The sequence below is a fragment of the Poromitra crassiceps genome, assembly GCF_964638095.1.
Source record: "Poromitra crassiceps genome assembly, chromosome: 19".
Taxonomy (NCBI): Eukaryota; Metazoa; Chordata; class Actinopteri; order Beryciformes; family Melamphaidae; genus Poromitra; species Poromitra crassiceps.
In genome coordinates this window covers 2,123,007-2,138,077 of record NC_139646.1, presented here as the reverse complement: position 1 = coordinate 2,138,077, position 15,071 = coordinate 2,123,007, and the positions used below count along the sequence as shown (strand labels likewise).

The following is a 15,071-nucleotide window of genomic DNA, read 5'->3' as shown; positions in this document are numbered from 1 at the left end:
GCGTGTGTGTGTGTGTGTGTGTGTGTGTGTGTGCATGTGTGTGTGCGCGTGTGCGTGCGTGCGTGCATGCATGCGTGTGTGCGCACATCAAGTGTGTGTGTAAAGGATAGGGGTGTTACACATGTGTTACAGATAGATAAGATACTAGGCTGTGTTTGGCTTAAATCTACAACACAACAATATCACCAAAACAAAAAAGTCAAACTCAAAAACACAAAAGGTTTTAATTAGCACAATGTTAAAAAAAAAAGAGAGAGAGAAATCAATCAATCAATCAATCAATCAATCAATCAATCAATCAATCAATCAATCAATCAATCAATCAATCAATCAATCATATTTAATACATGTCCCAGAAGGGCACTTTGGTTTACATCAGGAAATAAAACCAACTAAAAACATTGTCAGTCACAGAACCCTTCATTATACAACATGTAATGGGATGCTGGGAGTATTAATGTTGTAATACCAAAGTAATACTATATATCGTCAGAAATGTTGAGTATAATTCAGTCCACATACATTCATTATTCATAAACCAAACACATTATATATGTACAAGCTTAACTCAGCCCTAAGAAGGAAAACACTGTAATTACACTTTACAAAACATGAAAATATTACCATACTGTATTATTTTTATACTTAATTTTATAATTAAAATGAGAGGAAGAGAGAACATGAAAGCGAAATTAAGCCATCCACCAGCCTCCTCTCAGTAATGAGGCTGTGACCATAGACCAGGGGTTCCCAACCTTTTTGGCTTGTGACCCAATTTTGACGTCGCAAAAATCTAGGGACCCCATACATTCAAATTTCGGTACATCGGTAATATCATCGTTGACCTCATCAGTGACATCATCAATGATGTCACATTTAACAGTATGCTGACTTTTTTCGGACATTAAAATCACAAGGCTGACTTTTTTTCTCTGAATTCTGACATTAATCTCAGAATTCCGACACTTTTTTTTAACTTTAATCTAAGAAGTCTTCTGACTTTTTTCCTCAGATATAATCCCCCCCCCCCCTCAATATAAAATTAAAAAACAGAAATTCCCATTTGAATTCCAGGTGACCCCACTGGGGGTCATGACCCCAAGGTTGGGAACCACTGCGCATAGACAGTATAAAAGGTGGTGGGGCAGCAAAGTGCAACGTTTCACTCTTGTCATCCCTCGGCAAAGCTGCTCTTCTGAATTCAAGTTTGTGGGTGGATAGCTTCTGCTATGAACTGCAACTCTGAATTGGGGTTATAGTCAGAAATCAACAGAAAATCTTTTTCATTCTTCAGATGGGTGGAGGGCGGTCCTTCCGCTGCACGGCGGGGACGTCCCCTTCAGTGCCTGCAGGAGCTCTCCGCGTCTTCTTCGGACCTCTGAGCAGTGTGGCGTGTTCTTTCACCAGGAAACGCTTATCTGAACTGCTCTGTGAGGGAAACACACATTTATTGATATATAAGTATATAAGTTTATTGATATATAAGTGCGTGCATACACTGTATGCACGCTAACACATGGATACACGCAGAAGACACACAAACGGTACAAGCACATGACACAGTCAGGCACTAGTATGAAAGATTCACTCACTTCACAACCAAACTAACTGATAGCTGGCAGCCCGCATAATTTCCTTATGTGTATTTATTAGATATTACATTGTGTGGTGGCACGTGACTTACGATAACCAGCATCTCTTTCAGTCGCTCAATGGCCTTCTGGTTGGCTCGGCTCCGCGACACGTAGGAAGTTAAGATCACACTGAGGAAACACATTCAGATTCATTGAGAGATTCAGGTCAAGTGAAAGTATTGCATGTCTATTTTTTAAAGTTCTTGTTTCCAGTGGCAGTAAACAATCTTTATTGGTTGCAAATGTAGGCAGGGCGTCTCCACCTCGCTCACCCCAAAAGTGCTTTAGGTCAAAGCCAGCTCACAACAACGGTTTATATTTGTATTCCTTCAAACTGGAAAAACTCCTCACACTGTAAATAACCTACAGAGCCGCTGTTTGTTATCACCTGAGCTAATCTACCAGAGGGAAGTTAAATACTGTATTGTCTGCATTATTATTATTATTATTATTATTATTATTATTATTATTATTATAATTATTATTATTATTATTATTATTATTATTATTATTATTATTATTATTATTATTATTATTATTATTATTAAATACTGTCTTGTCTGCATGTCTGTCACTTACATCTCAGCCAGGATGAGCGGGAAGACGAAGGCCTGAGAGGTCAGGTAGCGGAGAACGTTCTGGGCCGCTGAAGGCAGACTGTGCACACACGCCTCTGTCACATTAAACACAGTCACCCCGTTTCCAAACGGACCACAGGAGGAGGACGGGGAGACCCTGGCAGAAGAAGGGAAAGAGGATCAGGGACGAGTTGGATAGAGATGAAGTGAGTAAAGGGTGGAAAGAGCACTCAAATATTCTTATCATATAAGCTGGACTATTGTTATTGTTATTATTGTGTGAGTTCTTACTGGTAAATGTTGAAGCCGAGCGTGGCCACAGCCATGAGGAGGCCCAGCAGCAACATGAAGTGGAACAAAGGGGAGGAGCTGGAGGCTCGGATCATCCTCTGCTCCGCCACACAGCACCGCAGAACCGCAAACTACAGAACACAGAGAGAGAGGGAGACGGACGATGAGGGGAAAATAGTTCAACTACAATAGTTTATAACCTTCATGCGCCATCAGCCAAACGCAGAACCGTGAACTCAATAAAATGAGAGAATCTTTAATCCTAATAGCCCTAATCATTCTTATTCCAATTTGTTATTCTGTTATTTGAACCTATAGGAATGTGTTTTGGCATTACTGTACTGTATTATGGTCATGCCTCTTTGAATTGATTGAATTGGGAGAGAGACAGAGACAGTGATAGATAGGAAGATAGAAGAATAGACAGACGAGAGAGAGAGAGAGAGAGAGAGAGAGAGAGAGAGAGAGAGAGAGAGAGATGTGCCATCGGCCAACCTTGTTGATGTAGAATGTGGCCACCAGTTTGACAGTTTCCAGGAGCGGCAGCAGGGGGCAGTAGTAGACTCCCACCCAGCTCACTGTCTGGTTGTTCACCAGGTCCAGCACGTAAAAAGGGATCAGGAAGTGTTGTTTCCCTGACAACAGCCGAGATGATGGATAACGCTCCTGCAACAACCTGTGAGGCAGAAGGTCCATAAACACTGCTGCTCTCCACAAAGATCATAAACACTGCTGCTCTCCACAAAGATCATAAACACTGCTGCTCTCCACAAAGATCATAAACACTGCTGCTCTCCACAAAGATCATAAACACTGCTGCTCTCCACAAAGATCATCAAAACGATGACTAAAGAAAGAAACACATGATTGAGAAACAAACCCACTTCCTGGGGTAAAGCCAGAGGAAGGTGTAACAGAATGTGGCCAAGAAGTCGAAGATACAGAGCTTGTACATTGCGTTCCCAAACTGGTTCTCCCAACACTGTAGGAGAGAAAAAAATAAATGCTTTAAAGACAAGAATTATTCCAAATATCTGCCTGAAATCACATCTCAGTCCTGAACATTTGAAGGAATGTTAACAGCTTATTATAGAAAACACTTAGGACTTACTTAAGATCAAGTTATGATATGAGAGATATATGATGGAAGATGATCAATACAACTTGAAGCACAACTGACAGTGTTAACTCACTAGCTGATTGTAATTGGTTCTGAAGAGGAAGAGCAGGTAGATCCCCAGAGATGCCAGCTTCAGGAAAATGCTCCTGAGGAAAAAGACAGAGTGAATCTACACAGGAATGTGTCTGTATGCATTAGACTGGCATGCATCAGCCCCACCTTACCTCACCAGGGTGGCATTGACCTGCGTGGTGAAGGAGTAATCTTCGAAAGACGAGATCTTCCGGAAGATGTGGGGGAGGACCAGGTTGACCACGGTGATGACAATAGGAGGGAGGTACTGCAGGAACAGGCTGACCCACCAGTAGTGTCCGCTCTTGGAAAGACAGTGTCACATATAGGCACGGCTGTACCGAGAGGCCGAAGCCACCACCATCATGTGACTTCACCAAGTGACTCGAGTCTAGCATAATATGCTGCTATTCAGCATGAAGGTCTCACCTGCTGGGCCTCGTGCTGCGACGTCACCGTGGCAAAGTAGATGAGGCCGAAGGCTCCGCCCAGCAGAGACAGGACTATCAGGTTGAGGACGAACCTTAGTAAATGGAGACGCACCCACTGAGCGAGTGTCCGCTCAGCCTCGCGCAGTGAGAAGTTCTGCTCCTCCAGGTACAACTGAGGAAAGATGGAGACAGATGAAGATACAGGAAGGCTTGATCCACTGGCCTGACTGTGATCCAAGATCAGTTGAACTGTGATCGCCTGTCATGGTTGCGTCTTTCTACCGTGCGTTTCTACCGCTCATTCATTGTCTAGGTTTTGTATTTCTTTGTGTATTATGTTGCCCTGTCTAGTTCCTTTAGTTCTACTGTACATGTACCAGAGATGCTCACAAGTCCTCTTTTGCAAGTCAAGTCTCAAGACTTTGAGGGACAAGTCCAAGTCAAGTCTCAAGTCTCTCATGAATGCGCGTTCTATCATCTGCTGCATGCCATCTGGTCTGCTTAGAACACTGCATAGCTAAAACTAAGGAATTCAAAGCATGTACTGTATTATCCTCACTCCTTCATCTATTCGAATACAGTATCAGCATTGATTAGATGACATTAGTAAACATTTCCTTAATGTTAATGCACCAATTTTTTTTAAATAAAAAATAAAGATTGTTCACAAGTCCCAAACCTCAAGTCCAAGTCAAGTCTTAAGTCTTTGAGGATGAGTCTCAAGTCAAGTCTCAAGTCACTGTGTGTGTGACTTAAGTGCAATCAAGTCCAAGTCTCAGGTCCAAGTCCCCATCTCTGACATGTACCATGTTTCCTGTCTGTCCCAACTGTCTCTCACCTCCCCATGTGTATCACTGTAGTACTGTACTGTACTGTTCCCCATTCAGTCTTGGTCAGGTCAAATTGCTTTGTGTTATATGTGTCAGTTTATGTGTGAAGAGTCAGTTTATGTGTGATAACCTCTCATTTTTGGTTTCCTGTGTCGCCTCCAACCTGTACATTGGGGTTTGATCACCATCTGCCTCGCTGTCGTGCAATTTTCATTGGTGACGCAAGCATGTTTAGAACATAAATATATATATCACACATACTCATAATCAGTGAATCACAAGTCTTCCTCTAGCTAGTTTCATTTAAAGGAATAGAAAACCAATGCTATGAATACAGTTCCTAAAGTACATCAGAGTAACTTAAAATGTACCAAATAAAATCGACACTTTACACCACACTTATTAGTAGTTACTGTACATGTTAGCAAATGTTTAAATGTACCCGTGCCTTGTCTGTTTTTAACTTGTGTGCACTTCCTCTTTTTTTGTATAACGAGTACTTTGAGAGCAAAGCAAGTCAAATTCCTTGTATGTGTAGATTGTGTACACATACTTGGCTAATAAGCTGATTCTGCATGCGCATAATAGGTGTGTGTGTGTGTGTGTGTGTGTGATGGGCAAGCTACTTGGAAAATGTAGTAAGCTAAGCTATCAGTTACTCTTGATTAAATATAGCTAAACTACATTGAAGCTATCCCAAGAGAAATGTAGCAAGCTAAGCTACGAGCAACATGGCAAAAGCAGCTTACATCAAAGCTACTGTTTTTCTCACATATAATCAACTTCATGTCAAAGAACAACTTTCCACCAAACAAATAGGCAGGCAAAAAAAAAATCTAATTTGGATTGTTTATTTAAAACACTGAAACTCTCACTGGCACAATATTCAAAAACAGACAATAAAACCTGAACATCTTCTTCATTTATTGGCTACACAGGCACACTTGACATATGCAATGTGTCCTCCTGTTTAATCCAAACCGCAGCAGAAATCTCCACTGCGTGCTTTGCTCATGGATTTTCTCTGGGGAGTAGCTTGTAGCTTTTGCGGGAAGCTACAAGCTACTTGGGTCTATAAATAGCTTAGCTACTAGAAAAGCTACTTGGTTCAAAAGTAGTGAAGCTACCACCAAGCTACTGAGAAATGTAGTTAAGCTATGTAGCTTCGTTACTTGTAGCAAGCTACTGCCCAACACTGGTGTGTGTGTGTGTGTGTGTGTGTGTGTGTGTGTGTCTGTGTGTGTGTGTGTGTGTGTGTGTGTGTGTGTGTGTGTGTGTGTGTGTGTGTGTGTGTGTGTGTGTGTGTGTGTGTGTGTGTGCGTGCGTGCGTGCGTGCATGTGTGTGCGTGCGTGCGTGCATGTGCGTGTGTGTGTGTTTGTGCACGTGTGTGTGTGCGCGCCCTTCATTCACCCTGAAGTCGTGTCTGATGAAGCTGCATTGGTTTTGTGCTGTAGCAGAGTCCTGGATGGTGAAGTCCCAGCCACAGAAGATCTTATAGCTCATGTTCAGACTGTAACGTTTCCCCAGCAACCAGGTGTGCTTGTAGCCAACCGTCGTCCTGTTGGGACAAGTTTACAGTAACGGATCTTGCCATCTTTCAGATGCAAATATATAATGTAATGTGTGTAATGTTCTTTCAGATGTAATGCAATTTAGGCCTTTAGGGGGTTCATAAAGTTGTCTTGAAACTTGACTCTTGAAAGGGTAATGACTAGGGGTGTAAAGATATTTCGTCGCACGATATATCGCGATATCGAAACGTCACGATATCGATATCGTCAGAAAAAAATTATATCGTAAAAAGAAAAAAAAAATGTTTTGCTCCTGAATAATAATAGAACAAATTTAGCAGAATCAACACGCATGAGTGAGGGGGTAGACTACTACTGGCATGGCAAAACAGCTCAAGGGGTACATAAGATTACATAAGTTTAGGGACCATTGAGCATGAGTTATTTAAGAAATAGATTGTATACTTTATTTTTCTTTCACCATGCAACAAACATTTAGTTTGTGACAGTGTGACACATTCTATTGCAAGAGAAGCATTATCTTCCATGTTGTTTTCTAGTTATTATAATAACAATTTCCAAAAACAGCATTTGTTTTGTATTTTGTGTATTTCAAATGAAAGACTATTTTTCCAGTATTTTCCCAGGGCTCCCTTGAAAAGAGGTTTCGATTTCAACAGGACTCACATGGTTAAATAAATGATAAATAAATACATAAAAATTATTTACTTTTGTTAAAAAATATATCGTTATCGTTATCGTTATCGTTATCGTGAACCCAATATCGTGTATCGTATCGTATCGTGAAATTAGTGTATCGTGACACCCCTAGTAATGACTAATGTGTGGGTGTTTTTTCACCCTGTTGCCAACTGACCTGCGGAACACCATGATGAGACTGAAGAAGAGGATGGTGAGGAACTGACCTGCGGAACACCATGATGAGACTGAAGAAGAGGATGGTGAGGACCCCAGCCAGGTACAGCAGAGGTGTGTTCAAGCATGACAAATTCAGAGAACCGCGTGTGTAGAACCCAAAGAAGACTGGAGAACGCTCCAAGAAGCCCTGGGGAATGGAGAGGATGGAGATAGACGATATACTGCAACACACACACACACACACACACACACACACACACACACACACACACACACACACACACACACACACACTCACCGTCCCCAGGAAGAAGTCCAAGACTGAGTCATTGCCTCCAAAGGTCAAAGGTTCTGGAGGAGCACGGAGCAGAGAAAATGAAAATACATGTTATATTTGTAGGAGTCCAGTTCCGGGTTTTGATATAATGAAGATTGCAGCTCACTCACCGCTGCTGTGGCTCCTGCCATGCAGCAATGTAGGCGTCAGAATGAAGGTCCCAATAATACCACAGTGCAGTAGGTTCAAGAAAAGCAGATATCTCAGGAACACAAAATAGGCCTTGACACCTATCCCAAATCTGCCTGGAAGAGATTGGTGAGCATGGGGAATGTGTTTGTATTGTTTGGTGTGCACTCAGAAGAATTCCACTAGTCTAATACTGTATGTCCTGTAGGCTGTTCTTACCTTCGATGGTGTGGAGAGCGTGCTGCCCTGGCAACAGGTATAACATAGTCTCTCCCAGCTGTGACCACATTCTCTTCCTAATGAAACTTTGATCCCTCCTCCAGGACTCCCAAAAACCAATGTTGCGTATTTGCAGCTTTCTCCTTTCCCTAATTGACAGATAGAACCAAATGTAAACATAATATTTAATCAGACATCCCCAATGTGCTCAACCTGTGACCATGGGGCCCACTGGTGGGCCGCGAAGGTATTGCAAGTGGGCCGCCAAATAATTTGCAAAACATTACGATCCTTTTGAGAAGAAAAAAATATATATATATTATTATGTACTGGATGAGAATACATTTCTCCATTGTTGAATGATACAGCTATTTAATTTGTAATTAACTATTTGTTAATTAGCCTTTTGCAGACAGCCCTTCACTTTTAGTTACTGATGTCTGTGTGGTGCTGATGGACAGCTCCTTTTACCGTTAAAATAAAAAAAGTGCTCTGAGAAGCCATTATCCATACTGTTCACGGTCAGATGTCAGATGTTGGCCACAGACATTTTTGAGATTTTCAGGTGGGGCCTGAGTGAGAAAAGTTTGGGAACCGGGATGGAATTTAAAGGGGACTTTTAGGAATGGAAGAGAAATTGTGTGAAGGTTGTTTCAGATTTTCTATGGAATACAGAAATAGGAAAAGCTGGTTGGAGGCATCATGTGACATAATAAGCTCCCTCACCTGGCCTCTCTCTTGCCCTGAATACACATGGCCATATTCCTGAGTGGCTGGGTAGACGCCTTCTTGTCTCTGGCTCCTCCAGACAGGTGGCCATGATGCTGGAGGGTCCCAGCCCACCCCGCCTCGCAGGCCCCCCAGCTGCTCTGCTGGGGCCGGGCGGCCTGGGAGCTGAGCAGCTGGTGAGAGATCTCTGTGTGATGGTCCACAGACAGCGTGGAATGACCGCTCTCATCTGTGACGAATGAAATTATACACAGAATGACACAGAATTATATTATACACAGAATGACACATACACTATATGAATGTGTTGAATTAGAGAGGTGTGACCAAGCCAACATTACTTGATTCCCAACTAGGGACATAGTGTGATATTCCACTAAATCTGTCTTCAAACGGCCAACATTTGAGTTAAAATTGACCTTGCCTTGGGCCTGAGAATGTGGGCCTGTACAAAATGTGTCCTCTCCACCTTTGAAATCAAAGCTACGTCCATGGTCTCAAGTGTCAAGTCAAGTCCCAATACAAGTCCCAATACAAGTCCAAATGTAGAACACCAAGTCAAGTCAGAACAAATCAAAGAGTCCAGTATCAATTTAACATCTTAAAGAAAACAGAATGCATCTTCGATTTCCAATGCAACATCATTTGAATAGTATATAAATTGCACCATGAGTTTGATTTCTATAATTAGTTTTTTTTAACTTATTAATAAATCAAAAACATCTCATGCCTTCTGGTTCTGCCCTTCACTGATGGGATTCTGGGCCAAGATATTTGACTGGTACAAAATAACCCTTCAGCCAGAGGCAGAACTCGCCATCTTCGGCTGCTCGGAGACCTCTTTGGGCTTCCTCACAGCTGTGCAACAGTCTCTGACACAGGGACAACTGTTGCCAAAAAACGGATTCTGAAAGAATGGAAGTCCCCTTCCTCACCTTCTTTCCAACTGTGGTTGACGGACATGATCTCTGTTATAAGGATGGAGAGGCTCAGATCCCTGAGAACCAGCTCACCAGATTACAGTAACTCATTACTAAGTAATGTGTTACTGCCAAGCACTGATCATGTATTGATATGTAAATGTTTCTCGTGGCTTAAATACAGTATACTGATAGGGAACAATCAAGATGTCCTCTCTCTCTCTCTCTCTCTCTCGCACAAAAACACATTTAAAACACATTTCTATTACCTGATTGGAGTCTCGTGAAGAGAGGTCTGTGCTCTTCCATTTTCTTGCCCTGCACTTCCTCTTAGCTAAATAAGCCTCACATGTAATGCATGTCACCAAACGAAACAAATCGACACTGCAATTTACTCAATCGCACAACGCGTTTAGGTTCTGGAGATGAAGAGTGTTAGTTCCGCATTAATACACACACCGCTCTTCACATTCAAGACCCCTGAACACTGGTCTGGAGTCAGTGGTGCTCTTCCAGTCTTATTGGTGCAGTCTGTTTCCTGGCAGGTGAAACAGATGCTGGATCTGTCAATACACAAACTGACTGCAGTTTGCTTTGACAGGTCAGGAAATCACATGACAGGATGCAGAAAATAGCAGAAATAGGCGTTGCTTTGGTGGCTGAAATATCACAAACATTTTCACAAGTAAAAAAGAAACAGTCCATACATGGGTGTATTGTGCACATTCACGCATGCATGTGTGTGTACACACACACACACACACACACACACACACACACACACACACACACACACACACACACACACACACACACACACACACACACACACACACAGTGGACTGATGAGTAAGTGACAAACTGCTGAAGGCTAGGTGAGTACAGTTGATGGCGGTTGGATTAAGGCTGATGGTTTTGATCACCATCAGATTGAGACTGGACACTTAGATGATGCGAGAGACATGCAGTTTAGGTTTTTATAAGGTAGTAGTTGTGACATGTTTATGTACAGCATGCAGGACTAGGAAGGTTACTTTCAAAATGTTATATATGGTATGTTGCATTTTTACTAACTGTTCAAGTGCTTTCTGATAGATTACCCAAACTGTAAAGCAATCAGATTTCTTTCTGTTGTTTCTGGATTACTTTGTTGAGAAAAACCATAAAATTCAAAGCTAAAATAATTTCTTCCAAATTACACCAGATCAAGATGTGTGAAGTAACACTTGTCTAAAATGTCACTATCAATAAGCGCTTTTTCTTTCAAATGTGTTGTTGTCAAGCATCGCCTGCCTTTTCATTAACATAACTTATAATTTAGTTAGGAATTTGTAACCAAGTGTTTAACCAATTGCTCACAAACTGCGCCTGACCGCACATTTCTGGTGCACAGTATCACACTTGAGTTTCAGGTGAATCTTCAACAGAACCTTGATGGAAACTGATTGTTGAAATCCATGAGAGCCTATTTCAGCAGAAATGGCTTTGCCTCCCACTCAACCACAGAAACGTCAAAGGCCCAAAGTAATTTCCATGTAGCCTACAGAAGTCAATGTGTTGAAATCATGGTGAACATTTCATAAGTGTTACTTTTCTGGAAGCAGGGAGGTTTAGACGGAGAATGCTTCTTACACGGCCATTACACAGACTGAGCTGAGGAATAAAAAACAAACCCACATGACATTTTAAAGCTCATGTGCTTTTTAGACGCATGTTGGTTTTCTTGTGAACAATTTATTTCAAATTGTACTTCAGATGTGGACATTTCCATTCATAGAAAAAGTTTTGTTGTTGTCTTCATATAAAGTAGCCTATATGGACTTTCCCCCACCTTTCTATTTATTACCTGCCAATGCCATAGATATGAGAATATTTGTTTCACACGTGAAAACCTTTCAGAAGTGAAAATGCCATTTCCACATGGGTAATGGGGTAATATCACATGAAACCCAATATGTGGCTACACTATTGTACAATTTGTAAAAATGTGGTTAATTATGGGATTTCATATGTGACTTTATCATAAGGGTAATGATGATTTCAAACAATCTGTGTCTATATAGGCCATAATAACATTCACAACATGAAACACCCATGGGCCTCGCAGTCGCATAGCCTAGCTAGCCTATTGTGTTTGTTTGTAGGTGTGGCAGTCATGGACTGTATTATGATGGCAGTCCACAGTCCACACACACAGTTCCCCTCCCTAGTCTGTAGTACTGCCAGTGGCAGGTACAGCAGGTGAGGGGGAGGAACTTTGCACTGCCATACAACTTTTGAAGAACATTTCACCTTAGCACTCACAGGTAAGGCTGTGTGTAGTATTATGTATTACCTTTAAAGTCAGACTTCCCATTTTCTCTGGCTTTTTTCCTCATTCTTTGCATGCAAGTAGAAGTCTATTTAGCAATGTGTTGTGTAGACTAGCCTATCTTACACACCTTGCAGTGAATGTTTTTCTGCAGTGTAGACACGTCAGGTCGACTTCCCTTGACCAGGCTATATCTTCCTGTCACATTACAAAATCTTCTGATATTATAATAGAGCCATTGCGATTGATTAATCGACCCGACACACGATTTTAGACTGCCCCACACCATGCAGTGTGATAGGACGGTACCACGGCTGGAAACATGGTAGAAATGTACATTGCGCTGTTACAGTCGAGCATAATATACCATTCGTGTTGGGGTTTAGTCTAATGGGACGAAAACGGAGGTACTATTCCTAGCTGTCCATTTCCAGTTGTGCAGTAAAAATCCGAAATAGGTTACTTGTAGTAGTACTATAGGCACTAGCCACCCCCCCCGTAGCAAAATGGTTTGCCCCTGGCTGCTGCCTGGTTGTGGTTACCCCATAGTAGTCTGTTTTGACTGACTGACAGAGTGAACAGGCTGCACATCTGCTTCAACGGGTTTGGCGAGTTTACTGACGGGGTGAGTAGCTATCTATATTTACTTACTTTGGACAGATGTAGAAAGTCCGACTGTTTGTTTTCTCATTTCGACTGACACTTATATAAACTTACGTTTGTTGTCCCGTCAAATAGAAACTTTTTCAACCTCATGAAACTCACGACAGGTTGAAACCCTCACCCGTCAGTTGGGCTAACAGCTGAGCTAGCAAACTTCGCTAAACACCATCATTTTTAAACAGTTAAGTTTCCGCATAAATCATTACAATATGCTCCCGGAAGGTGGGATGCAATTCTCGGCGGGGGTGCAAAACTCGGCATGACACCGGTCAACATAAAGCACACGTTTTCATGACAGATATGATGCTCAGTGCTGAAAAATAATACACTTACCGCAGTTGGCCCTGTGTGTGTAGGTTACTGTGTGTGTGAGATTTGGCTACAGATTTGACCTCGTTTTGCAGAAAAGATTGCAGACGTGATCACAAAAATGCACAATCTCCGGTCAATGCAATGTGTAGCCTACTATTGTGTAACACGGCAGGGTTGCATATTGCTGTGAGAAAACCAGTCAACGCTAAATCTTTCTTTATTAATGTTACATAAATGTAAGCATTTCTCTGTGCTTTCTCATCTTATTGAGTGTGTGATAGATAGATAGATAGATACATACATACATACATACATACATACATACATACATACATACATAGGCCTACATACATAGACATACATAGAGGCCATTTACACCTGGCGCTAACATGCGTTTTCTGTGATCAGATAGCAATCAGATTGTATTTTATCACTTCAGCCTGATTCCATTTACACCTGGCGTTAACATGCATTTTCTGCAATCTGATTGCAATCTGCTTGCAATCAGATTGCAGAAATGATTGTCCTCTCAATCCGCATAAAGTTGCTGTATCCAGATTGAGAGGACACATTGCATTTACACTTGTGTTCAATGTGTACACAATGCATCCCTGACCACCTCCGGAGGTGGTTTGGCCGATCAGATTGCAATCCTTCTTCAATGGGGGGTGTTTACACCTGGCATTTCAAGTGATAAAACACAATCTGATCGCAATCTGATCACAGAAAACGCATGTTAGCACCAGGTGTAAATGGCCTCATACATACATACATACATACATACATACATACATACATACATACATAGGCTACATACATACATTAGTATACTGTACATAAGATTAGCATTGAATTGTCCTACGAAACGGCACCCCTTGATGACCTGTCACAGTGGCACAGGATGAGATGGCAGGAAAAGGTTGTTGAGAGTCAGAGAGAAGATGCCTTCATCTCATTAGAAGGGAGGTCTACATCAAGTCTACATACAAGGCAGAGCCTGCAGTCTATTCTGCCACATCTGTGTCGTCTTGGTTTGGGAGTTTCAAGTTTCAGTGATGGAGCCAACAGTAAACCTATAATTTCGGTGTCCTTTTTTAATACGGGCTTGGAGCCAAGTGAGTGAACTGCTCAAGATGAGCTCTGGTAGCTACAGTAAAGAGTGAACACAGTAAATACTGAACACATTAACCCATTGATACCTGATGCAGCATTTGCGTGTATATCCCTCATTTGTGTGTGTATCCCTTTAAGACCGCGAACCGCGTTAATGCGGTTCGCGGTCTTAAAGGGATACACACACAAATGCTGCATCAGGTATCAATGGGTTATAGACTGAACACCGTAAAGACTGAACACAGTAAAGACTGCTGGTAGCTCAGGTTATCCCTCAGTGTTATGAGGAGGTTTACAGGTCTTGTGTCTCAGAACACATCAAGTGTTGTGTCCTGGGACACATACAAAAATCTATTATATTGTACTAGCAAAAGAAAACAAAGAAGTAGTCGTTTATAATCAAAAGTAGTTTCCTATGACTAGAGGTTTATTAAAAACTGAAGGTTTTTAACAGTACAAATTACCAATCAATTTGATAGACTAGTATATATGTTCCATTGTCTCTCCTGTCAAATCTACTATAAATGCACTTAGCGTATGCCTCTGGCTCCAATACCTTTAGTAGCCCTGTGTGTGTGTGTGTGTGTGTGTGTGTGTGTGTGTGTGTGTGTGTGTGTGTGTGTGTGTGTGTGTGTGTGTGTGTGTGTGTGTGTGTGTGTGTGTGTGTAGTGTGTAGTGTGTGCTGTGTGCCTGTCTGAATATGTTCGAGAGAGACAAGAGAGCAAGCTGTGCTAATTGCTTGCACATTTTCTCCCCTGCTAGTATTCATACTCTCCGTCTCCTCCATCGCTCTCTTCTGCCTTTCTCCTACTTACCGTAACTTAACTTTTCCCTTCTCTTTGCCTCTGCCTGTTGGACCTGGGGCCCCTCAAACTGTTATTTCCTTCCTTATCTCTCCAATAGGAAAAACACCACTTTAGGCCCTCTACCAAAATACAGATTTTTCCTCGTGCAGTTCTGCTCTCGCCCCCCATGTTCTCTCTCTCTCTGT

General features: G+C 41.9%; 2 protein-coding genes across 6 annotated transcripts in view; one reads left to right on the top strand and one right to left on the bottom strand.

Annotated features, from left to right (window-relative positions):
- Nucleotides 1-278: 278 nt before the first annotated feature.
- tmc8 (transmembrane channel-like 8) lies at nucleotides 279-10,075 on the bottom strand. Of its 3 annotated transcripts, XM_083656007.1 has the most exons (16): nucleotides 9,951-10,075; nucleotides 8,759-8,990; nucleotides 8,033-8,181; nucleotides 7,795-7,929; nucleotides 7,646-7,698; nucleotides 7,395-7,534; nucleotides 6,368-6,515; nucleotides 4,125-4,298; nucleotides 3,848-3,999; nucleotides 3,697-3,769; nucleotides 3,388-3,485; nucleotides 2,999-3,179; nucleotides 2,504-2,634; nucleotides 2,214-2,369; nucleotides 1,685-1,763; nucleotides 279-1,428 (listed from the first exon to the last, which is right to left on the bottom strand). In XM_083656007.1, exons 1-16 carry the CDS (start codon nucleotides 9,988-9,990, stop codon nucleotides 1,291-1,293), a joined length of 2,079 nt encoding a protein of 692 aa, XP_083512133.1. In that variant the 5' UTR covers nucleotides 9,991-10,075; the 3' UTR covers nucleotides 279-1,290. The 3 variants fall into 3 exon arrangements, 2 of the variants coding, with proteins under 2 accessions (XP_083512133.1, XP_083512132.1); XM_083656006.1 differs by having other exon boundaries at nucleotides 7,395-7,698; XR_014553548.1 differs by lacking the exons at nucleotides 279-1,428; nucleotides 3,848-3,999 and having other exon boundaries at nucleotides 7,395-7,698.
- A 1,819-nt stretch (nucleotides 10,076-11,894) lies between these two features.
- Nucleotides 11,895-15,071, top strand: part of tmc6b (transmembrane channel-like 6b) — a 36,071-nt gene continuing 32,894 nt past the window's right edge. For 2 of the 3 annotated variants that reach the window (XR_014553557.1, XM_083656275.1), the window contains exon 1: nucleotides 11,895-11,987. The gene's annotated coding sequence lies outside the window, so the exon portion shown is untranslated. Of the gene's footprint in view, nucleotides 11,988-12,563; nucleotides 12,618-15,071 lie in introns of those variants that run through there. The other variant, XM_083656276.1, reaches the window with a different exon arrangement.

What these genes read in the sequence shown, in the direction of transcription:
- tmc8 (XM_083656006.1), bottom strand. Translation starts at nt 9,990, where the DNA reads ATGGAAGAGCACAGACCTCTCTTCACGAGACTCCAATCAG. An exon ending in CTTCACGAGACTCCAATCAG is followed by an intron (nt 8,991 to 9,950) that starts GTAATAGAAATG and finishes CATTCGTCACAG; the next exon opens with ATGAGAGCGGTCATTCCACG. An exon ending in CGCAGCACGAGGCCCAGCAG is followed by an intron (nt 4,000 to 4,124) that starts GTGAGACCTTCA and finishes TGTCTTTCCAAG; the next exon opens with AGCGGACACTACTGGTGGGT.